The sequence below is a fragment of the Schistocerca serialis genome, chromosome 5, assembly GCF_023864345.2.
Source record: "Schistocerca serialis cubense isolate TAMUIC-IGC-003099 chromosome 5, iqSchSeri2.2, whole genome shotgun sequence".
Classification (NCBI taxonomy): Eukaryota; Metazoa; Arthropoda; class Insecta; order Orthoptera; family Acrididae; genus Schistocerca; species Schistocerca serialis.
The window spans coordinates 834713833-834738987 of NC_064642.1; the positions used below are offsets into that span (position 1 = coordinate 834713833).

Genomic DNA, 25155 nt, shown 5'->3' on the forward strand with positions numbered 1-25155 from the left:
AACACAGTGGTTACTTTTGTAGATTTTAAAAAGGCCTACGACTCAATAGACAGAGTAGCGCTCTGTAAGACGCTGGAAGAATTCAGCATTGACAGAAAGACAAGAGCAATCATTCGGGAAACATTAACTGACACAGTCTCAAAGGTTAAATTTATGGGGGATACCTCGGAACCATTTGAAATCCAAACTGTAGTGCGACAGGGTGACGGACTTTCACCATTACTCTTTAATATTACTCCTGAAAAAATTATCAGGACATGGGAAAAAGAAGTCAAAGGAATCCAAATTGGCATTAGAAAAGATAATAGATTCAATGTGAAGTGTTTATCTTTTGCGGATGACCTTGCAATCCTCACAAATAATAGAAAAGAAGCCACTAACGCCATAGAGAAGTTACACGAAATTGCACAAAGAACTGGCCTGCAAATCTCATATGAGAAAACCCAGTACATAGAAAGAGTGCCACAAGACAAATTGCCTATTGTGACAACCCATGGGAAGATTGTACAAGTACCACATTTTAAGTACCTGGGAGAAATCATCCAGCCATCAGGGATCAACCTAAAGGCCAATGAGGAAAGAATAAAAAAACTACAGAAAGCATATAAACTCACGTGGAACTATTATAACAAAAAGTCCATATCCATTAACGCAAAATTGAGGCACTACAACACTGTCGTACTTCCGGAGGCACTGTATGCATCTGAAACAACACAAATAGGTGGGCAAACTAAAATCAAAGAAATAGAGAAAGAAGAAAGGAAAATTCTCAGGAAAATTTTTGGCCCGATACAAGAGCAAGGAGTCTGGAAGAAGAGACCAACATCAGAATTATATAAATACACAGACAAGACTACGGATACAATAAGGAAAAGAAGAATGCAGTTCTACGGACATATCCACAGGATGAATGAAAACAGAATTTCAAAGCGAATTCTTAAAGTCGTCAAGTCCGGCAGGGGAAAAACAAAATGGATAAAAGAAGTTGAAGAGGACTTCAGACAAGCACACATAACAGTAAACGATGCAGAAAATAGAACTGAATTCAGGAACATCATCAAAAAACATAAATTTGACACCACAACACAGAAGAGACCAGGATGCAAATGGACAGCGGAGCGAAAGAAACAACACAATGAACACATGAAGAAAATTTGGGCTCAGAAAAAACATAAACAATCATCATAAAGGAATTCAGGTTCAAACACACTCTTAAATGGGAATAATCGAAAATAATAATAATAATAATAATAATAATAATAATAATAATATTAATAATAATAATAATAATGCATCGAGGTACGTACTAAACAGCAAGCGGTTACCAGACTAAGTGTTGAAAGGCATAATTAGTGGGACCATGGTGATAACTCATACAAATAGCAACTGAGTTTCGACATTATTCACAAAGCACTTTGCTAGTCCTACTGGTAATGTAAGGCCCTAACGAAATGTAGTGGACCTGAACGAGGCAAGAACAATAGTTGGAACTAATCCACGGTACCATTGGAGGAGGGACAAACAAAACAGGTTTTGCATCTGGTAGATGAAGTATTGTGAATAAATTCACGCTCACAAAGCGGAAAGGGCTTCTTTCAAAGCTGACAAATCCTCAATTTCTACAATTGTAGTATGTAAGTGCAAATGTTTTCTAGAAGACCCACTGCAATCGCTGTTGGTGATTAATATGCCAGATACCGTACCACTTGGACTACATTTACCAAATAAAAAACATATGCTTCAACCCAGGATTGAACCATCAGCCTCCTGCATGCTAACCCAAAACTCTGTCCACTGCACGAACTGTGCAGCACAACTAGCATGTACTGACAGAGGTAGTTAGCTGTATGTGGTTACAGTGGTGCCAGTCTGCCACTCTTTAACGTCCTTTTTCTGCCGGATGTACTCACTGGATGCAGTTTTGTGTGAGACATTTTTTAACCCTGGCATGTGGAGAGTCACACTGCGAAGCCCAAGTGCGTGGATATTGTTTCACCCTGTATATGGAATCTTCGCTTAAATAATACTAATTATTTTAGGCTTAGCTATAACATATTCAATTCTGCTGCTGCTGCTGCTGCTGATGATGATGCACCAATCAAATTACATGATTGAAAATGCATTTTGCTGAGATAAAGATTATTAGCCACAATTCTCCACATTTAAATCAGTTCTTAAAGCACTTTTAATACAGGTGGTCTGAACAATCTGGAGTAATGTACTGTTCAGCAGAAGACAAGATTACTATAGTTAAAAAGCACGTGGCACAGTTACATCAACTGTGTACCTAATCAGGAATAACTTACCTTCTTTTATTGAATGACAGCTTGAAGTGCACTACTTGGCTAATGTAGTTAAATTGTGAACACTCGACAATGACCTAAGGACTTGTACTGCCTGTGTAAAAAATTTTTTTAATGCAAATGGAGGTACCATTCAACCGAAGATAGTGCCAACAATTCTAGGTACTCTGTGTTCAGGAAAAAATGTTTGTCAGAATTACAAATAATAATCAACTAGAAGTGCCTGCACTTAAAATGCATATGTTCTGAATGTTCACTGTATCTGATCATTTCCTGTGTATCCCTAACAGCTTTCCACTGTTTCTACTTCTTGGAATTTACACTTTCTGGCAATTATTTTCTAATTTAGTCACTTTCAACTTTTATTGTTCCGTAAACTGTTGCACCGTACGTCATGAACTTAGTACCTCAAATGTTTTTTGCATTTTTGGAATAAATATTTAATTTTCCCCATTAGTGCATGGAGTGATGTCGTACTCTGCGTATACGTCTACATCTTGTTCTGTGATGCTTTCTTCTTGTGGTTACAAATCTATCAAACTAGTGTCTCCAAAAATAATCCATTTTTGATACTGTAATGTAACTGGATATATAAAAAATTTACTCACCAAGCGGCGGCAGGAGAACGTGCATATAGAGAAAGGTTTTACATATGCAAGCTTTTGGAGCCAGTGGCTCTTTCTTCCGGCAGAGGGTTTGAAGGTGAAGGAAGAGGAGTGAAGGAAAATGAGTAGAGTTCGGAAAGTCACACAGAACCCAGGTCGGGGGAGACTTGCCATGCAGGATGAGAAAGAAAAGATTGTCTTTCCTGCTCCTTCCCCTTCAACCCTTCTGCCGGAAAAAGGAGCCACCAGCTGCAAAAGCTTGCATACATAAAACATTATTTTGTGTCTGTTTTCTCCTGCCTCTGCCCGATGAGTAGGTTTTTATCTATCCTATTACATAATCTTTCACAGCCAAAATTGTTTTTGGTCATGTTTTATTCAACAGTTACTTTATTTCAGTTACTCTATCGATTTAATTACTAAATAGTCTAATTTCCATTGCTGTATCTACTTTCATTCTATAAGGTACAACTTTAAAGATGTACTATGCTGCTTATACTTTTACAGATTTGTATATATTTACTGTTAATGTCTGTATTTAATTGTAGCAGACTGTGTATCTGACAGTGACAGTGGTGTTGTTGTAAATGGACATGTGTATCATGTAGCTACATAAGTAATGTTAATGTTTGTTGTTATGATGAATTAAGTAATAAGAAGGAGCGAAAAGAGATCTTTATCTCACTGTTAAAACACGTTGATGGTGCCCTCTGCAGGCACATAAATGTATTCTGCAGAGTATCCATGTAGATGTGGTATGTCGTTCGCAAGAGGCATCTAAATAGGCTGTAAATGTTATCACCATATTGTCAGTATCCTTTTCTAACGTAAAATGTGGTGTTGTTCTCCCAATATAAGGGTGAATTGTTAGGATTTATACTGAGTGTTCTGTCATCAATGAAATATTTATTTGGGGGGGGGGGGGGGGGTCGGTAATGGAATATTAATAGACAGTAGAAATAGCCACATAGGAGAATGAGACATTAGGAAAAAAGCTTCAGTTCATACTGAGAGATGTGTGTATTCTTAAAAATCTGTATTGAATTTGACAGATGCTTATTATATTCAATAACAGTAGTAAATTATCATTTTTGCTGTCATATCTTGGAAAATATTTTTACTATAAGCAACTTGATGAAATTGGCAATAAATATGTAAAAAAATTCCCCTCCCCTCCTTCAAAGTCCTATAAATGAAGATCTAAAACATTGTTCACACAGTTACACAAAGATTGTCTGGTTCAATTCTCTATGCAGATTCGTAAGTTAAAAATAAAGAGGGAGAGAATGAGAACAATGCCACAATTCAGTCACTTGGTGTGAAAATCAGTGTGACAGTTGGACGATATTTTGCACTAACTTGTAAGTGCATTGTAATGTAAGACTCAGAGTTTAACACTCTATGCTTGATTATCAGATTTCCAATAATATCCCTCGCACCTCTCTCTCTCTCTCTCTCTCTCTCTCTCTCTCTCTCTCGCGTAGATAATACTTAATGGAGTAAAAATACTCTCAGGCTATGTAAAACATTAACAGTTATTGCAATAAACCACATAAAACTTGAATGACTTTGCTCTCGGTGAAATGATATCAGAGCAAAGAATAATGTACTACCAGAAGTTCCCCTGTTGAAGAACAGATTGAGAAAAGAAAAGACAGATACAGAAATTGGATAATATTGTTAATACAGAAGAATTATCACAGACTCTTGAGTCAGTGGCAGTATTTTATGCAATAAACATTGGAAAAATGATACCTAAGTGGAACTCCAGTAACTGCAGTTTCACAGATGTCAGTCATTCCAAGTCAAACATATCCTTTGAGCAGTGTGTCTTGACAGTGTCAACCATACTTTCAAATTAGTGGTATACTCAATAAACTCGACAAGACACATTATTTCATAATACAGTATTCCCCCACTGTCTAATCCATTAACTGATGATCTGGTATTGCCTCAACATTGAATCTTTAGTTGGAACGAGGTGCTTGAAGTGTTCCTTTGAGACACCTCAGTATGTTAACTTCATTATGTTATGGTTGGCGTTATTCTGAAAGCAATGTTTAGAGGCATTCATGTATGAAGTTCTGTGTTCAGTTTTTGACAATATTATGAAAAGATGGATAGAGGAGACTTTGAGTTACAGACAGGCACAACGAAGAGACTGCTATACATTTAAGCTTTTGGCCAGGAGGCCTCCTTCCAACTGTATCCTTTCCCACAATTACTTTTCCTTTGAAGGCATCACCTACAAGCAAGTCTGTGGTACAGCCGTGGCCACCTGCATGACACCATCCTATGCCCATGGGCCATCTAGAGGACTCCTTCCTAACCACCAACCCCTCACTTGGTTCAGATTCATTGATGACATCTTTGCGATCTGGATCAAGGGTGAGGGAACCCTACCCACATTCCTCCAGAACCTCAACAGCTTCTCCTCCATTTGCTCACCTGGTCGTACTCAACCCAGTAAGACACCTTCCTAGATGTTGACCTCCACCTCAAAGATGGCCATGTCAGTACCTCTTTCCGTACCATACGTACTAACCATCAGCAATACGTTCATTCGACAGCTGCCACCCTTTCCACACCAAGAAGTCACTTCACTACAGCCTAGCCACATCCAAGGGTCTCACTGAGATCTTCACAGATTGAAATTACTATCCTAACTTAATACAAATACAGGTCTTCCATGCTTTTTCTCTTCATTCACCAAGCTCATCCCAGTTACGCACTGTCCGGCTACAAAAGAGCGCTCCCCTTGTGACTCAGTACTACCCAGGACTAGAATAACTAAATCTCATTCTCTGACTGTGTTTTGACTACCTCTAATACTGCCATGAAATGAAATGAGGAATATCCTTCCCACCCCTCCCATGATGGCATTCAATTACTCACCAAACCTATGCAATATACTTTTTCATTCCTACCTCAAACTTGCGGCCAACCTCTTGACTCATCACTCGTATCCCTGGAATAGACCTAGAGAGGCAACATGTCTTCCATAAGAGCCCCCACTGCCATCTACTCCAGTCCTATCTCAGGTATTTTCTACATCATCATAGGCAGGGCTGTCTGTGAAACCAGGCATCTGATACACAAACTAAGCTGCAACTATTGTGTCACTTTCTATGTAGGGATGGTAGATAACAGGGTGTCTGTACGCATGAAAGACCACCGACAAACTGTGGCCAAAAAGACAGCTGGCCCACCTAGTTGCTGAACGTGCTGTCCAGTACAACATGCTTCGCTTCCATGAGTGCTTCACAGCTGGCACCATCTTGATCCTTCATACCAATACCAGATTTTAATAAACCATGCAGGTCGGAACTCTCCCTGCAATATATCCTACATTCCTGTAACCCTGGGCTGCTTCTTCTTCTTCTTCTTCTTCTTCTTCTTCTCCCCCCCCCCCCCCCCCCCCTCCTCCTCCTCCTCCTCCTCCTCCTCCTCCTCCTCTCACGCAAACCTCACTACTGTACTGGCAGCCCTACCTGGTCCCCACCACATCTATGTATGCTCCCACAGCCAGCATTATGTCTCCTCCCACCCCTACCCTGCCACATCCCCCCCCCCCCTCCCCCGCCCATCCTACTGCTCCAGTCTCATCCTGTCTTCCATCATCGCTTTTAGATTGCTTCTTCCGTAAGGCACAGTTGGTTGCAGTCTGGCTTCAGCAACATGCGACAGTGGTTGTGTGTGTGTGTGTGTGTGTGTGTGTGTGTGTGGGTGTGTAAGCAAGTAATCACTGTACTTATTATTTGACTGAGTGTGTTTTCTACTTCAGGAATAGGTCTTGTAAATGAAAGCTAAATGTATGCCAGTCCTTTCATTGTGTTTGTCTGCGACTCATTATCTTCTCTGTTGTTCCATCTTGGGCTTTCAGTAGTGATCTTTCTTCTGTATATTGTGCTAGACAAACTTTTGTTGACATTTTTGTTTATTTACATGACCTGTTGTAAAATTATGAATGCTTGTCCCAGTTATCTAATTATTTTTATAGTTCTGATGCTTACAGACAGTAACATAACATGGGCAGCTACTTAGTGGCTGCTAATATTATTTTTATAGTTCTTTTTCTGCCATTTACTTTTTTGTAACCATATAACTGCTTTCACTTCTCAAAAAACTTAGTTTGTTGTCTTCTTTTAATGTTATCCACTTTACTAGACTTACGTGGTTATTAAACATTTGTGTATGCTTTTATTAAAGCATTCATATACACAATTTGTTCTCCCTTTCCAAGAACTAGGAATTTCAAGCGTGCAGGCTCTCATTTTCAGGTTTTTCCAAGCAGTAGGAAAGCAACATACAGAGAATTAGTTGGCTGTCATTGACATATAAAAGTTTTTTAATGATGTAATTTCTTGGACAAAATCGGAAGATGAGAGCTCAATCTCGAAACACATTGTCGATGTAAGTGTATAACTATTTATGTGGTTAAAATTAAAATATATACGCCCACAGAAAGAAATCGCATCTCCAGAAAAATAATTAATGTAGTGTAATGAAATTTCAGGATTACATTTGCTAGGTAACATTCGTAAGTAATTAACATTGCAAGATCACAGGTTAATGTAAGCGTGAGATAAGCCATTGCAAATGTGAAATGTTTGTACAGTAATAACCGGTGTAAATGCCAGAATGTCGAGTACGAGCACACAAACGTGCACGTATCGTGTAGTACGGAGTCCCGTGCCCGTCGCACTCGGTCGGTCAGTACGGGCACGATGCCGGAGGTTTTGTCTGACGACGTGCTTCGTCAGAGACAGATCTGGCGATCGGAGAGATCGAGGCAAAAGTTGACACTCTGTAGAGCATTTTGGGTTACGACAGTGATACGTGGGTGAGTCACCTCGAATGCTGTTCGTGAACGACAGGTCGAATCACCAGATTAATGTACAAATTTGTAGTCGGGCCACACGGAGATAACCCGGAGAGTGCTCCTGCTATCATAAGAAATAGCGCCACATAGCTCCATGTGTAGGTCCCGTGTGTAGCACGCAGAAATGTAGTTGCAGGCACTCGACCGGCCTTCTTTTAACCGATGCACAGCCATCTCTGGCACCGAGGCCAAACCGGCTTTCATTAGAAAACACGACAGACCTTCAACCTGCCCTCCAGTGTACTCTCATTCGACGCCATGGAAGTCGCAAATAGCAGTGGTTTGGGGGTTGTGAAATGCACAGTACAGAGCGTCTGGCCTTTAAATAACAAATTTGTAAGAGTTCACTGTGGTGCCAACTGCTGCAGGTGCAGTACAGTGTGCCAAACACAGTGGTCTTCCCCCTCAGTAATGCCATGTGGCCATTTGGAGCAGTCTTCTTGCCATCCATAACCCCAATCTTCTTGTGACCGCCACTGCCAGCAGTCGCGTACATTGGGTACATTCCTGCCAAGCCTTCCTGCAATATTGACGAAGGAACATCCCGCTTCTCGTAGCCCTATCCCACGACCTCGTTCAAACTCGATGAGTTGTTGTTAGTAGTGTGTGTGTGTGTGTGTGTGTGTGTGTGTGTGTGTGTGTGTGTGTGTGTCACCCTAAAGGCATTCTTGACTAATGTCAACTAACCGTGACAAAACTCTTAGGGCCGTTACAGTGTGTATTTAAAGCAGATGCGATTTGCATCCTCGTAGTGGGACTACGAGTGCCAGTATTATGTGACTGGTGTGACATTTGAATAGACGTATCATTCAGATGTAAGAACATACCTGCCAACTTTTGTTTATGTCATACCTTTTCGGTGTTGCCATTTTCCCCCCCATCAGTTTATCTGTATGTTGTATTCTTTCCACATCACTGAAATTTGTTTTTCCCTTTTTATAACACCACCAAGCTCCCATTGTTTAAATTTGTTAATTTTATGTATCCTTCCATCATAACTTCATTACTAATCCCATGCTTTTTGACCTGCTTGCCATCTGACTTCAGTACAATTGTGTTTAGAGTCACTTATTTGATTGATCGGTATGGTTTTTAAGTCTAATTAAGCCTAGAGTTGTGTGGATTTGACTTATTTTTAACATGTAGTGTCTTTCCATTTTTGTCAGCTTTAGAGGAAGTTTCAAATGCATAGAAAATGTCGTGTTTCATTTTACTCTTGTAGACACAGGTGCTCGATTTTTCTTTGCGAAGTTCAAACTTTTGTTTGTGACCTCTGTCTGTTTCGTTCCTGTAGTAACGTGCGAAGAACCGTTTAATAGTTATTTTAATGCTTCATTTTGAATACATAAGAATGAAGAAACTTACATTGGCTAAGTCACACCTTGAAATTCCTTATCTGACTGTCAGTCACTTGATTAACACACCTACGGGTTTATGGAATCGCGACGAGTAATCAGTATTTGCACGGCAAGCAAAGCTGATTTGTAATACTATGTGAGTTACATAATACACTGAATGATGATAACCCCTCAGTGCTAGCTTGTGAAGAGCAGATTGTTCTGTTCAACAGGAAATATGAATTAGGTGATAAAAAATATGATGATTTGAATATTTGCAGTAAACTGCTTAATACAAATGTTTAAAAACATCTCTCATTGCAAAATGGACATATTGAGCAGTGGAGAATTTCTTACTGCAACTATTGAACCTACAGTTTTCATCAAGTGCTCACATAGTCTCTCTCTCTCTCTCTCTCTCTCTCTCTCTCTCTCTCTCTCTCTCTCTCTGCATGTGCGCCTTGTCTCTATAGTGGGTAGGTGGGTAGCTTGTGTCCAGAATTTTTTTTATTGTGGCATTAACATTTTCGAGATTTCGCACAAGTCTTACTCAGGCGCTGCCTATGCTGGTGCACATATGACAATCAGATGTTGTCTCAAAAGGGTGAACTTAATATATTGTTAGAAGAATTGAATCCCAACACTTAACTAACAAATGCTTGAAGTGAATAGGAGAAGGCAATGTAAATGAAGAAAAAGGGAACATAGAAATTGCTGAATGTGCATATTGCTACCCACCATAGAATGGAGATGTTGAATCACAGGCAGGCACAACAAAAAAGACTGCTAGACAAATAAGCATTGGCCAAAAGGCCTTCTCCTGATACACTGTCTTCTTGCAGAATATTACTTTGTCTTTCTTTGCATTTTTATAAAGCAGTAAATTCTCATCATACAAAAAGTTTTTTCCATTACTTAGTTGAAAGAAATTCTGCTGGATCTCTTTTCAAAGTATGTGTGAAGCCATTTGCAAAGTAGAGAATGTTCCATTATACAAAGTGGTGGCAGAAAACACACACAAAAGGAGGTTATAATTAGGCAAGCTTTCAGAGCCAGTTGCTTTTTCATGCAGAAGGATTGAAGTGGAAGGAAGACAGGTGAAAGAAAAGGACTGGAGAGGTGTAGGAAAAGGGGTGGATTTCAGAGCAGTCTTCTGAACCAGGGGCAGGGGAGACATAGCAGACAGGATGAGACGGAAAGACTGATTGTTAGGGACTGCACTGGATAGTTCTTGCGAACTGGTTCTTGCCACCCACCTGGCCTTAATTTACATTAATTTCTTGTAACCGAGTGAGGTGGCGCAGTGGCTAGCACACTGGACTCGCATTCGGGAGGACGACGGTTCAATCCCACATTCGGCCATCCTGATTTAGGTTTTCCATGATTTCTCTAAATCGCTCCAGGCAAATGCCGGGATGGTTCCTTTGAAAGGGCACGGACGACTTCCTTTCCTGTCCTTCCTGAGACCGATGGCCTTGCTGTCTGGTCTCCTCCCGCAAACAACCCCCCAACCCCCCAATTTCTTGTATCTCAGCACCTCGTGACAGTAACTACTACTTTCTTCGCTCTGTTTTAGTTTTCTACATCTTTCATTTTTTTTTTACCTGTCTATCTTTCACCATCCCTCTTCCACCTCTGTCACATAAAATGCATTTAGCTTTTCACTCTTCATAACTCGTACACAATGTTTTAGCAGTAATCTCCGTCTTTCACATTACTGTGTCTTCCACCTTTAAGCTCTCAGGTTTTCAAATGTCATCCGGTGCAGTCCCCAACAATCAGTCTTTTTTTCTCATCCCTTCCAATAAGTCTCCCCTGACCTGCAGTTCTGATGACTCTTTCAAAATCAACCCCCTTTCGTAGACCTCTCCAGTCCTTTTCCTTCACCCCTCTTCCTCCCTCTTTGCCTGGAAAAGAAGCCACTGGCTCTGATAGCTTGCCTTATTATAACCTTTTATGTGTATGTTCTGCTGCTGCTTGGCGGGTAGCTTTAATGTGTATCCAGTTACATTATATTGTCAAAAACTGATTGTTTACATTATACAAAGATATTTGTTATAAAATTTTGAGACAGAAATGCGTTCAGGAGATGAAATTTTTGTATATGTATATTGAGAGTTCTAAAAAGTAAATCAAACTACCATTGCTTTGTTTGAGACCTCCCCCTCGCATGTTTGTCTGCCCTGTACCTTGTGGGTCCATGTCATCCTTAATTTGACCTCCTGACGGTAAATATTTGTCAGCAGTTGTGTCTGTTAGTTTTATCCTTTTGATACAAATCTGTTTGTTATATTACAAAACTAACGAAACATACTGCTAGCAATATGCTTTTATCTAATTCTACAACTCATTGCTTTGAACATAAAGGGAATTTTTGTACTTTAACATTACTGTTTCTATGATTATCTGTGTACCGTGTGGCCTCCCTGTCGTTTGACCAGTCCATGACTGTACAATGGATGTCATCATCATAGTTTATTAGTTTTTTTTATCATCCTTCTACAGAAAACTGTGCAAGGTGAAGGTGCTATATGGAAGATGAAAACATTTATCTCAGAGCTTATCTTCGTGACAAAAAATCTGGACATTTTGTGCCACAAACAAGAGTAGGGTCTCCTCTCCAGTGGTCCCTTGTATTTCGTCAATATTGTCCAGTAGTAATACGATAACGGTCACCATTTGTAATAGATCTAGCTTATGAAGGTATCATGTTCTGGGATGTGGCAAATGAACATAATGAGACTTTGTGAATTATCATTTTGATTTCATGGGACATAGTGTGTAAACTAGTGTGGTACACTCCATGCACAATTTTTATGGTGATGTAGGCATTCACAAGGAGTTTCATACATAACAGTGTATGATACTTTCTGGCAGTGATTGTGCCCATTGCTAAAATTAGTGTTAATTGTGTTGGAATATACAAGCCAGTTGCTGCTTTAGTGCATACGTAACAATAAAATACAGCTAAAATCTCTGGGCACATGAATACCATTTAATACAGATGTCTAAAAAAAAGTAATTTGCCACAAACAAAAGGGCCTGTGTGAACCAAACTGTCTCTCCTTTCTGTTAGTTGGACTTGGTGTTGTATGTTGCAGTGAGTACAATATTGTATGTCCCTTTGTGATGAAGTCTGTGGTGTGTATAATGTGCAACGCAAGTTTCTACTGAACAAAGATACGGAACTGGCAGCCACAAAACAAGTGTGCTGTATTACCTCACATACTTTGGATGAGCCATGTGCTAGTTCAACCAATATCAGAAGAGCATTGTATATTTACATGATATGTAAACAAACAATTTACACTTCTTTTATGACACTGTGTTTCAATACAGTTCTGAAGTAAATTGATTTGCCTGTAAAATGTTCATATCACCTAGTAATCAGAGCAGGTGTATCAAAATTAACTAGAAATAAAGCTGTGAAATGGAGGCTCAAAGATATCCAGGTATCTTTCAAAGAGAATTTGTCATTAAGTGGAACTTGCCCATAATACTAAGATTTCGTTAATTTGGTTGTGATATTTAATTGTAATAACATACAGTCAGCATTAAATACCTGAATATAATTACTGGAACAAAGAGGAATATGTGGATGCCTTATGTCTTCATGTTCTAAGAATATTTTTAACATGGTAGATTGACACATTGTACTATTTCTCATAACAGTTTCTCATCCGATAGGTCAGAGAAGATGATAAACTTCCACTACAGATATGTATAACATGTATTGATAAATTAAACTCGTGTCATGAATTAGTCAGTTCTTGCTTGGAAGCTGATGCAAAGTTACGAAAATTATTCTGCATTGAAGATGAAGAATCCATTGAAGTAAGTATGTGTGTTTTTGTAGTATACCACGTTCCACCAAATACAGAATTGTTTATCTAGAATGGCTGTTAAGTCCTCCAAAATTGTAAGCTTCCTTTATATTAATTTTTCATTGAAAAGTCCATTCTGCCTTCCTGCATTTTTAATAAGTCATTAGTTAACAGGATAATGAATGCATAAGAGGAAAGTAGACTTTGCACGCTTGCGCATGCCTGCTCCCATTCTCGCACCTATCCACCCACTCACCTGTTTACACCCCCCCCCCTCCCCCCCCCCCCCCCCACACACACACACACACACACACACACACACACAGGCATGCACACACTACCATCCATCCAACCTGCACCAACTCCTTTTACCTTCCAGAAAATCACTGCATCACTGTTGGGAACCACTAGGTTCTTTTTAAGCCTTAGTTATATTGATCTGTTGCTGGACTTCTCTCTAAAAAAATGTTAAACTTCCAATAAAAGTTATAGCTGACTCCATAATTAACTGTTTAGAACTGAGCTTTTTATTGCTTTGTATATGATACTTCTTGTTGCTAACGTTTGGTTACAAATTTTTATTAGAAATTTTAAGATAGAAGCTGGAATGCAATTGCACTAAAGTGGTGAGGGGCAGGGGAGGGGGGGGGGGGGGGGGAGGAAGGAAGGGAACCTTTCACCCATAGAAGACAAGTAGAAAAAAAATATATTTATATGAGAAACCACTGGTATCGCAGAGGTTATATTTTCCGATTCCTTTGACCAAAACAAGAATTGTTTGATTGTATACATGATACATTGAATTGCAGACACGCACAACAAAGAGACTCTTACACATTAAGCTCTCATCCAAAGCATTCTTAAAAAAGAAAAGGATTCACACAAGCAGATACACCACACGCACACGTGATCGCACTAGCTGGCGCTGTGTGTCTGTGTGTGTGTGTGTGTGTGTGTGTGTGTGTGTGTGTGTGTGTGTGCGCATTTTCTTTTCTGAAGAAGGCGTTGACCGGAAGCTTAGTGTGTAACTGTCTTTTCATTATGCCGGTCTTCAACTCAGCATGTCATCTTTACAGTGAGTTGCAATCTATCCTTGCCATAATTGGTGATATTCCAACTTGGACTTTCTATTGTTTAATTGTTTGTCTATGACTAACTAATGTAATCAGAACAAACAGTCCATTTTAGCAAAAGAGTGAGTTGATGTTCAATGTAGTGACAGTTTTTAGTTTTAGTAACTTTTAACTAGCACTGCCTTTGTCTACTTTTGGTTCCTTTGATTAATTAATATTTCTGGGTGAACATAATTAGAAGAAAAGCATGTAAAAAAGGAGTCCTGTGGACTCAACTAAGGTTATTCTGTCTCTTGCTGACTGAACATTTCTCTCAGACTGAGAGACTAATTCGGTGTGTGGGCCGTTGTCCTCAATTACGAAAATTTCGTATACAATCCAAGCTGTGCCATAGCATATTATAATTTTTTTCCAGGACAGTAGCTACTGTCAAATCCATGCTCTCCATATGTAGGGCCAACATAGTGAGTAAAGTGAGTAGCATAATACACTTCTATGAATTTTGTGACAATTATTTGCAGTCCAGTAACAAAACTTGTTTTTTTTTTGTACAAAAGGATCTTTATATTTTCCAGTCTCTTTCACTGTTAACACCATTGTGTTAAGGAGTGCCTGAGAGTTATGGTTCAGCATGCCACTAGTACTTTCTGTAGAAATCCTGAGGGCTGTGAGGGTTGACTGGTATATGCCCCAACTGTCTCCACACTTCCTGATGTTTCTATACTCTGTCAGATGTGTATATTTTGATGAAGCACTCGTGTTTGAAACCCAGAGCAGGATGATGGTTCATTCAGGTGTGGGAACATGTCGGCCACCTCAGAAGTGGCTCAGTAAGTGTCCATGTTTCACAGTACCATATTACTTGGTGGAGAACATTCTGACAATGCAACCATTGTGAGTATTTGCTGCATTACTGTGACACAACAGACAAAAACTTATCAGGCCCCATCTATATCTCTCCATTGCTGTAGTAAATGTTAAGGTTATTTTTGCTGCAAAATTACCTAAATTCACATTTCAGTGGGGACAAACACATTTTCAAGCTTTTTGGCTGCTGAATGAAATGATGAGAAATTGATTGCACTAGTTGTTGCATTTTAATCTACTACAGTAAAAAGAAAATAACTTTTGTGGTATACAGTCCATTGAAACACCCGAGGGATATAGACTAAGTTACTTATCGAACTGAACATAATGAAGATCTCCTTTGTTATAACAGAATTGTTGAATAAAATTCCCTGTTTATATCAACAAAAATAGTCAGTTATTTATATTAATGTAAATTAATAGATAAAATGTCTACTCGCCAAGTGGCAGCTGGGGAACACACACAAAACGCTTTAATTTTTACAAGCTTTCAGAGCCAGTGGCTCCTTCTTCTGGCAGAAGAGTTGAAGGAGAATGGAGAGAGGTGAAGGGAAAGGACTAGAGACGTTTAGGGGAAGGGGCACTGTTCAGGAAAGTCACCCATCATCCCGGGTCAGGAGAGAATTACTGGACAGAATGAGAAGGGAAGGTTGAATGTTAGGGACTGAACTGGACGAGAATTGAATACCTGAGAGCTAAAGGTGGACGACAAGGTAATATGCAAGACAGAGATTACTACTACAACATCATGAAGAGTGAAAAACTAAGTGCATTGCATATAACAGAGCTGGGAGGGGGGACGGCGAAAAATGGAAAAGTCAGAAAATGAGAGATGTAAGTAACTAAAATTGAATAAAGAAAGTAGTAGCTACTTTGAAGAGATGCTGATATGGAAGGAATTAATATAAATTAAGCCTAGGTGGATAGTGAGAACCAAGGACATGTTGTAGTGCTAGTTGCCACCTGTGGCGTTCTGAGAAACTGGTCTCTGGGGGAAGAATCCAGATGGTGCATGTGATAAAATCGGCACTGAGGTAATGACTGTCATGTTGTACAGCTTGCTCTGCAACAGGATATTTTGTGTTGCCTTTATAAACCCTCTGACTATGCCTATTAGTCTCGACTGATAGCTAGGTGGTAGCAATGCTTTTAAAAGGCCGGAAAATGTGTTGTTCACAAGTGGCTCTCTCTTTGATAGTAATGTTTTGTCTGTTACAGGGTTACTTTAGGTGGTCGTGGGAGGGAGCATAGGGCAGATCTTGCAGCAGGGATGGTCACAGGGATAGGAGCCATAGGGTAGGGAGACAGGTGCAGAAGGAGCATAGGGCCTGACAAGGATATTGCGGAAATTGGAAGGGTGACGAAAAGCTATATTAGGTGTAGTGGGCAAAATATCAGAGAGAATGGATCTCATTTCAGGGCATGATTTCAGGAAGTCATGGGCTTGTCGGAGTAGCTGATTAATATGTTGAAGACCAGGGTAATACTGGGTGACTAGAGATGTGTTCTGAAGTTGTTTTTTTGTAGGGATCAGCAGAAGTGCTTTTGAGCTAGGCTATTGGGATAATTATGTCCAGTGAAAGCTGAAGTGAGAGTGGTGGTGTACTGCTGTAAAGAGTTTGCATCTGAACAAATACATTTGCAACAAATGCCATTGCTGTTTGGGAGGGAATGTTTGACATGGAAAGGATGGCAACTGTCAATATATATAAGTACTGTTGTTAGTTAGTGGGTTTGATGTGATGGAAGTGTGTAGCTAGCCTTCGGTGAGGATGAGATAAAAATTAGGGAAAATGGCATGGAATTCAGAATAGGATCATGTGTAATTTAATTGGGAGAACGTATTAAGAGATTCCAGGAATTTTTAACAGGTCATTCTCAACATGAGTTCATATGGCAAAGATGTCATCAATGTATGTAAACCAAACCAGGAGCTGATGGCTTCTGGATCATTTACATACATTGTCACTAATCGACTATTTTCATTTTTATATTAGCCCTTGTAGCCATCTATGTAGTCCTCTTTTCAGTCTTTGTTGTTATCTGTCTTGTTCAAGCTATTGTCTGTTTTCTACATTTTATGCTAGTATTCCAATCGTTTATTTACCTGTGCCACCCGGATTTATCAACACTTTGTCTTTTCTAGTACTGGTTTTCATGCACATTCTTTTTTATGAATTTGCTTATATGAATTCCACTGTTATTTATGAATTTGCCCACAGTTCCTCTACACTGCAGGGCATTCTCCCGATTGTTTTTCGTTGATTTATTTTAAAATTTGACTGCTATTTTCTTTCCTATCCTCCACTTACTCTGTTTACGCAGTTGTTTCACATTTTTGTGTGTTTGTTTTTCACCAAACCACTCTGATTGACTTTTACTACCATCTCCTACATTACTTTGTTTTCCAAGCAAAGTAGTTTACATTATCTCCTGTGACTTTCTCTTTCTGTCTGACCAGTTTTTAAAATTTTGTCTCCTTTCACGACTTTGGCTATTTCCCTCCCACCCCTTGCCCCCCCCCCCCCCCTCCCCCTCCTACCACCTCCCATATCATTTTTTCAGATCATATAGACCACTCTTGTGGTGAGAAGTTCTTGTCTACTGATGCCTTCTGTTACCCATTGCCCGTTCTCACAATTTTTGTGCAAAATTTTCTGATTTTTCCGGATTTTTTTCCCTACTTTTCTTCCATTTGTCTATCTTTTCCCACCCTCTGCCTCTCGTTTATGCCACTCCCACCATTTCTATCACTCCAAACTGTCATCTCGTGTCATGGTGAATTCCGTCAAATATTACATCTGTTATTTTCAAATACATGCCTCTGCACTGCCAAAATTAAGGTCCCAAATTCTGTTTCTGGAAACCTGCTTGTCCCTTGGAGTTACACCCAAAGGCCTGACTTTGAAAGTTCCTATTTCTGGATGTAATCCTACTCTACACCACCTTCTGTTACAGTTTCAAATACAGCGGTCTTTTGCACATACCCGACTAATCTGTGACCATTTTGCCTCATTTGTCCGTTTCCACTCCACTAGACTTCTCGCTTTCTACAAAATCTTGCAGTTATCTGCCCGTCATGTTTCCTTGGAGTGTATCATCCGCCAAGCCAACTTCAGACTGCAACAACTTGCCAGACTTGACTTCTCGCTTTCTACAAAATCTTGCAGTTATCTGCCTCTCATGTTTCCTTGGAGTGTATCATCCGCCAAGCCAACTTCAGACTGCAACAACTTGCCAGACTTAACCTCAAAAAGCTATCTCACCTTCTCTTAAAGTACCTCAACAGTAATGTTTCCCTTCTTGTCCCACTGCAGCTTCCTAGACAGCCACACCATCAACCACCACTCCTCTTCTACAAACCGAGCTTGGCCAGCCTCCTCAACATCCCACAACCTTCACCGTTGCCTCCCAGACCAGTACAGTGTTCTCAACCTACCAACCCCCCCCCCCCCCCCCCCCCCATGAATTACCTGTAGTATCTAAGTTTATCACTTTCAGCCCTAAACCATGCTGCTTTGGTGAAGGACCTACTTTCTTTTACACTTAGTGTCAACTGGAAATATCACTTTGCAACCCAGTCCCAAAACCATTCAAGCAGCAAACCTGACACTGAACCCTGTCTTCAACAGTTCCAAACACGTTTCCAACTTGATCCACCACCACTACCTCAGAATCATCCGTTACAAATTTATAAAGAATTCCTCACATCCAGCATTGCTTCACAACCTTTCCTCAGGTCCCTACAACATGGCCGTAACCTGTCCTCTGCAGATCTCCAGGCCCTATGTTCCCTGAAAGCTGATGACCCCCTCATTATCCTCCCAGCATACAAAGTATCTACCACTGTGGTGCCTGACTTACAGGAGTATGTTAGTGAAGGTCTATGCCAGCTGTCTGACACCTCCACATAAAGCATCTGCCATCAGTATCACATCCATGTGATTCAAACTGACCTGCAGTGTCTCTTAAAAACCTCAGGCCCATCACAAGGGCTTACGCCTCAATCCATAGAACTTCTTACCCCACCCAAACCATGCACTCCCACATTTTACCTTCTTCCTAAGATCCACAAACCCAACCATCCTGGCCATTCTGTAGTTACCGGCTTCAAAGCACCTACCAACCTTATACCTACCTTAGTTGATCAATGTCTGCAAAGCATAGCACAAAGACTTCCCTGTTGTATTAAAGATACCAACCATTTCCTAGATTGTCTGAAATTTGTGCCTGTCCTACTCCCACTACACATCTTGCTCCTTCTATACCATCACCACTTATGTACATAGTCTGTCTGCTGCTAAACATTTCCTCAGTCAGCGCCCACCTGATTCCAAACCTATTACATCTTTCTTATGCACCTTCATCAACTTTATACTTACCAACAATTACTGCACCTTTGAGGGGTAGACATACAAGCTGATCAGCGGTATGGCCATGGGAACCAGGATGGCTACTTCCTACACCAACCTTTCCATGGGTCACTTGGAGGAAGCTTTCCTGGGATCCATTAGCCTTCAGCCCCTGGTTTGGTTTAGATACGTTGATGACATCTTTGCCATATGGACTCATAATGAGGCTGGCCTGTTAAAATCCCTCTATATACTTTCTCCCAGTTAAATTTAACATAGTCCTATTCCGAATCCCATGCCATTTTCCTTGATGTTTATATCATCCTCACTGAAGACAAGCTTGACACTTCCATCCACATCAAACCTACTAACAAACTTGCCATCCTTTCCATGTCAAATGTTTCCTCTCATACAGCCTTGGCATTTGAGGAAAATTTATTTGTTCAGATACTGAATCTTTACAGCAGTACACCACCACTCTTACTTCAGCCTTCACTGGATGTAAATTATCCTAATAGCCTAGTTGTGCCTATCTGCGACTCACCATCTTCACTATATGGTGAGAAGCAAACTTCCCTTCTCTTAATAGTGTTACATTCCATCCTGGATTTTCCATTGTTTGATTTTAGCCTAGTTCAAAAGTAGATTTCCCAGACCATCACATCCAATCCTCGTACTGCTGATGTGGTGTCACTGCCAGACACCACACTTGCTAGGTGGTAGCCTTTAAATCGGCCACGGTCTGGTAGTATACGTCGGACCCGCGTGTCGCCACTATCAGTGATTGCAGACCGAGCGCCGCCACACGGCAGGTCTAGAGAAAAATATGCTCTCATTTGCCGAGACGATAGTTTAGCATAGCCTTCAGCTACGTCATTTGCTACGACCTAGCAAGGCGCCATATTCAGTTACTATTGATATTGTGAATCATGTACCATCAAGAGCGACGTCCATCATTAATGGATTGAAGTTAAGTATTCCACCAGCTACGTCCGTTTCTCTAAATTCTAATTTCCTTGTCTTGTTCCAGACCTCACGCCAGCCTGTGTGAGCTAAAACGCATGTATTTCGGCCTCCTCTAGTAACACGGTGTTGGCTCTCCTGCCAACCACAACAGCTGATCCCTCCAAAAAACATCAGAGTAGACCACTCGTCACCCAGTATTATCCTGGTCTTGAATATATTAATCAGCTACTTTGACAAGGCCATGACTTCCTAAATTCATGCTCTGAAATGAGATCCATTCTGTCAGATTTTGCCCCCACACCTAGAATAGCTTTCTGTCGTCCTCGCAATCTCCACAATATCCTTGTCAGACCCTATGCTCCTTCTGCATACATCTCCATACCCAATGGCTCCTACCGCTGTGAGAGTCCTCGCTGCAAGTCTTGCCCTGTGCACTCTCCTACCACCACCTATTCCTGCCCTGTAACAGGCAAAAAATATAATATCAAAGAGAGAGCCACCTGAGAAATGGCACATCGTATACCAGCTTTTATGTAAACACTGTTTGGCCTTTTACATCGGCATGACTACCACCCAGCTATCAGTCAGGATGAATGGGTATAGGCAGAGGATGTATACAGACAACATAAAATATCCTGTTGCAGGGCATGCTGTACAAAATGACAGTCATTACCTCAGTGCCTGTTCCATCACACGCACCATCTGGATTCTTCCCCCCAGACACCAGTTTCTCATAACCCCGTAGGTGGAAAATAGCACTACAATATGTCCTTGTTTCTCACCACCCACCTGGGCTTAATTTACGTTAATTCCTTCAGGCTCAGCATCTCTTCACTGTAACCACTCCTTTCTTCATTCCATTTTAGTTTTCTGTATCTTTCATTTTCTGAATTGTCAATTTTTTGCCGTCCCACCTCTCTTTGATATAATGCACTTAGCTTGTCAGTCTTCTTAATTTGTGCCCAGTACTGTAGTAGTAATCTCTCTTGCATATTACCCTGTCTTCCACTTTTAAGCTCTCAGGTTTTTAAGTCTCATCCGGTGCAGTCCCAAACAATCAATTGGTCTTTACCTGTCATCCGTGCAGTAAGTCTCCCCTGACCCGCATTTCTGGCAGAGTTTCCTGAATTCTACCCCTTAAGTCGCTAAACCTCTCCAGTCCTTTTCCTTCACCCCTCTTCCTTTGTATTCAACTCTTCTACCAGAAGAAGGAGCCACTGGCTCTGAAAGCTTGTAAAACTTAAATCCTTTTGTGTTTGGGTTCTCTTGGCCCCTGTTGGTGAGTAGATTTTTTAAATCTATTTGTTTATATTACATTATCAAAATTCCATGTTTGACATTTTTAGTCAGTTGACAGAAAAATTATTTGTCACCATACTCAGATTTTTGAAGTATTGAAGTGATTCCTCCAAAGTGAATGTAGTTATAAATAAGCTAAATGTTTGGGTGTCATTACATAATTAGAGCTGAGTGGTTTCTTTTGTATTCTAATAAAGTATCTGTAATATGTTTATGTGAATTGTGGAATTTTTGATAACTTGAATATGTTTTTACTAGTCAGTGGTACTCCTCAGGGAAAAATATTTGCAAATTGGTCAAATCAGCCTTTATTTTCTGTTTTAATTTGTAGATGATGCCTGTTTTAATTACATGAATGGAGCAACTTGTCAATTGCACTGAACAGAACTCCTTAAGGTATTGAGGTTTTCATTTACTTTAACCTACATTATGTATATTTTAAAGTGATATTCTTTCTGAATCATCTCGTTCACATTGGTTATGCAATTCATAATTGGGAAGGTATTACATTGCTTCAAACAGCTCTCCCAAATGCTCTTCAAAATGTTGTTGAAATATTATTGTTCAGATTTCATTTCCAATTTTTATACGATATCAGCAGAGATGGACACAAAATGGAAGCTGATTTACTCAAATCCAGCATGCCGGATGGCAATAGGCAGCAGCTTCTGATGACTCAATGAAATTACAAAACTATCAAAGTTGAAGTTGGACAGAAGCTTGTTTTTATTTATATAGTGGCTTAAATTCCATGAAGTTTTGATAGTTTCACAATTTCATTGAATGGAAACATGAATTACGAAAGTCTAACATCATTGGAAAAGTTGTTCAAAATAATCATTATCTGTTAGATAAAAGTCTTGTTTTACTGGTTTGAAGAGAGCAGTGAATACAGATGGCAAGTATATATGGATGTGGAAAATTGTTAGTTTAATGTTCACCTGCTGAGTGGCCAATATTTTTCTTAGTGTTTTTGATTGTGCTTGTAAGTATTTTATCTCGCTCTACTGTTAACATCACAGTGAGTATATGAATAGCAACTGAGAAATTTGTAGGATCCATATTATAGTCAGTGTTAACTTATTGTGTTTATCGAGGAAAATTTGAGCTGCTATTGACTTTCGCTGATATTCCGTAACCCTTTTTTTCTGAAAATTACTCTATTCCATTGTAGTGTGGCAACACAACAAACTTACTATGGCTAATACACTGATGCGGGGGAGGGGGGGGGGGGGGGGGTTGATTGCAACACAAAGGAGTTGTGCAAAATACACAAAAGTTCGTAGGTGTGTTTCTACATCTGAAAAATAATGTTTATTTAAATTTCATGCCAGTCACATGAGACTGGCGCTAGCAGTGCCAGTATGAGGATGCAAATCAGGTTTGGTTTAAACACATACTGTAATAGTCATGAGCGTTAATTACCTTTGAGATTGGACATGGTGAGTTGGCATTAGTCAAAAATGCCTTTAGAGCAACAAAGACACCATTATCAGCACCTCACTGAGTTTGAAGAAGGTTGTGTAATACAGCTATGAGAAGCTGGGCGTTCCTTCGGTTGTACTGCAGGGAGACTTGGCAGCAATGTACCCAATATACATGACTGCTGGCAGTGGTATTTGCAAAACGATTGGGCTCTAGACAGCAAGAGGACTTGGCCCCAAGTGGCCACATGGCAATACCAAGACCATGGTGTTCATCATATGGCTCTGGCCCATCCTGCTGCATCTGCAGCAGCAGGTTAAGCAGCAGTTGGCACCACACTGAACTGTTAAAAATTGATTGGTTATTTCAACGCCAAGTGCCCTGTACACTATGTGATCAAAAGTATCCTGACACACCCAAAAATATAGGTTTTTCCTTTATGTGCATTGTGCTGCCATCTTCTGCCAGGTACCCTATATCAGTGACCTCAGTAGTCATTAGACGTTATAAGAGAGCAGAAGGGGGCACTCTGCTTCAAATGTGGTCAGGTGATTGGGTGTCACTTGAAGAGGGTCGTAACGTGTAATAGACAGACATCCATCCAGGTCATCATTATTTGAATTCTAAACTGCATCAGTATCCACTGCAAGTACTATGACAGTTAGGCGGAAAGTGAGAAAACTTGGGATTTCATGCTTGATAGGCTGCTCATAAGCCACACATCGCACTGGTAAATGCCAACCGACGCCTCGCTTAGTGTAAGGAGCATAAACATTAACGATTGAACTGGGGAAAAACATTGTATGTAGTGACAATCATGGTATGCCCCCGCCCCCTCCATTGCCCATACACTGAATAAGCAAATTTCTGGCATTTCTCGTGACCCTCACCAGCATCACAGGTAGCTGGTATGTTGGCAATATCTGCCTGCATGTTATCCTTCAGGTCTTTTAAAGTTGACATAAATGCAAGATTTCAAAATCACGAAGGGCCTAATTAGGGATGTGGACTGATCATTCTAAACACAACTCCAGTTGTCAGAGGTATGCATGTCATGCCCTTTCCGGAAAAATTTCTGAGAACAGATTTATTTATTTATTTATTACCCCCCCCCCCTCTCAATTGACCTGACAGGATGCGTCAACGAACAGAACATGTGCTACTGGGACAACACCAGTCATTGAGAATTGCATCAAAGCCCTCTATAGTAATCTAAATTCATAGTGTACTTCATGATCTCCATAGCTGCGAATGTTGGTTCCTAGTTTGTTGAAAAAAAATGAGGTCATAATCATAGAGAATTCAGACCAGTATGTGAACATTCTGGAGAGATTTTTCCCCCACACAACTTGATGAATTGAACTTGGGGACCAAAGAACAGAGCAACAGGTCACACTGAAAGGGCTATTTTGTGGAAACACTTCCCAGAGCTCCTCACCTTAGTAAGGGGCGATTTGGAGTGGCTATTCGAAATGTGGTGCTACAGAAGAATGCTGAAGATAAGGTGGGTAGATCACGTAACTAATGAGGAGGTATTGAATAGGATTGGGGAGAAAAGAAGTTTGTAGCACAACTTGACTAGAAAAAGGGATCGGTTGGTAGGACATGTTTTGAGGCATCAAGGGATCACAAATTTAGCATTGGAGGGCAGCGTGGAGGGTAAAAATCGTAGAGGGAGACCAAGAGATCAATACACTAAGCAGATTCAGAAGGATGTAGGTTGGAGTAGATACTGGGAGATGAAGAAGCTTGCACAGGATAGAGTAGCATGGAGAGCTGCATCAAACCAGTCTCAGGACTGAACACCACAACAACAACAACCCGTTTCCGCAATTTGGCAGCCCCTTGCAATTTCTCTCTCTCTCTCTCTCTCTCTCTCTCTCTCTCTCTCTCTCTCTCTCTCTCTTCTTAAACCACATTTATCATTTTTGTTAACCATCCAAGGATGCTGCTAGACCTGAAGGCCAATATCTGGGCAGAAATTACCAACGTAGCTGATGCTATGCTTGTAAGAGTCGTGCAGAAAGTGAGAAATCAGCTTATGCATTGTATAGCCTATGGGGGACGTCACCTACCTGAATGATTTTGAAATCTCTAGAAATGTATGTACTCATATAAAAAAATATTCATAAAATGTGTTTTGATGGGATAAACCAAAAACCCAACAGTGAAATGAAACAGGAGGAAAAACACCAGGAACAGGGATCAGTAGAAACAGATGT

At 40.3% G+C, this 25155-nt stretch overlaps 1 protein-coding gene across 1 annotated transcript in view; it reads left to right on the forward strand.

Annotated features, from left to right (window-relative positions):
- Positions 1 to 25155, forward strand: part of LOC126481515 (52 kDa repressor of the inhibitor of the protein kinase-like) — a 152290-nt gene that overhangs the window by 119160 nt on the left and 7975 nt on the right. Inside the window, exon 7 of the mRNA XM_050105313.1 lies at positions 12815 to 12961. Within this exon, the coding sequence (XP_049961270.1) occupies positions 12815 to 12961 (147 nt within the window). The remainder of the gene's footprint in view (positions 1 to 12814; positions 12962 to 25155) is intronic.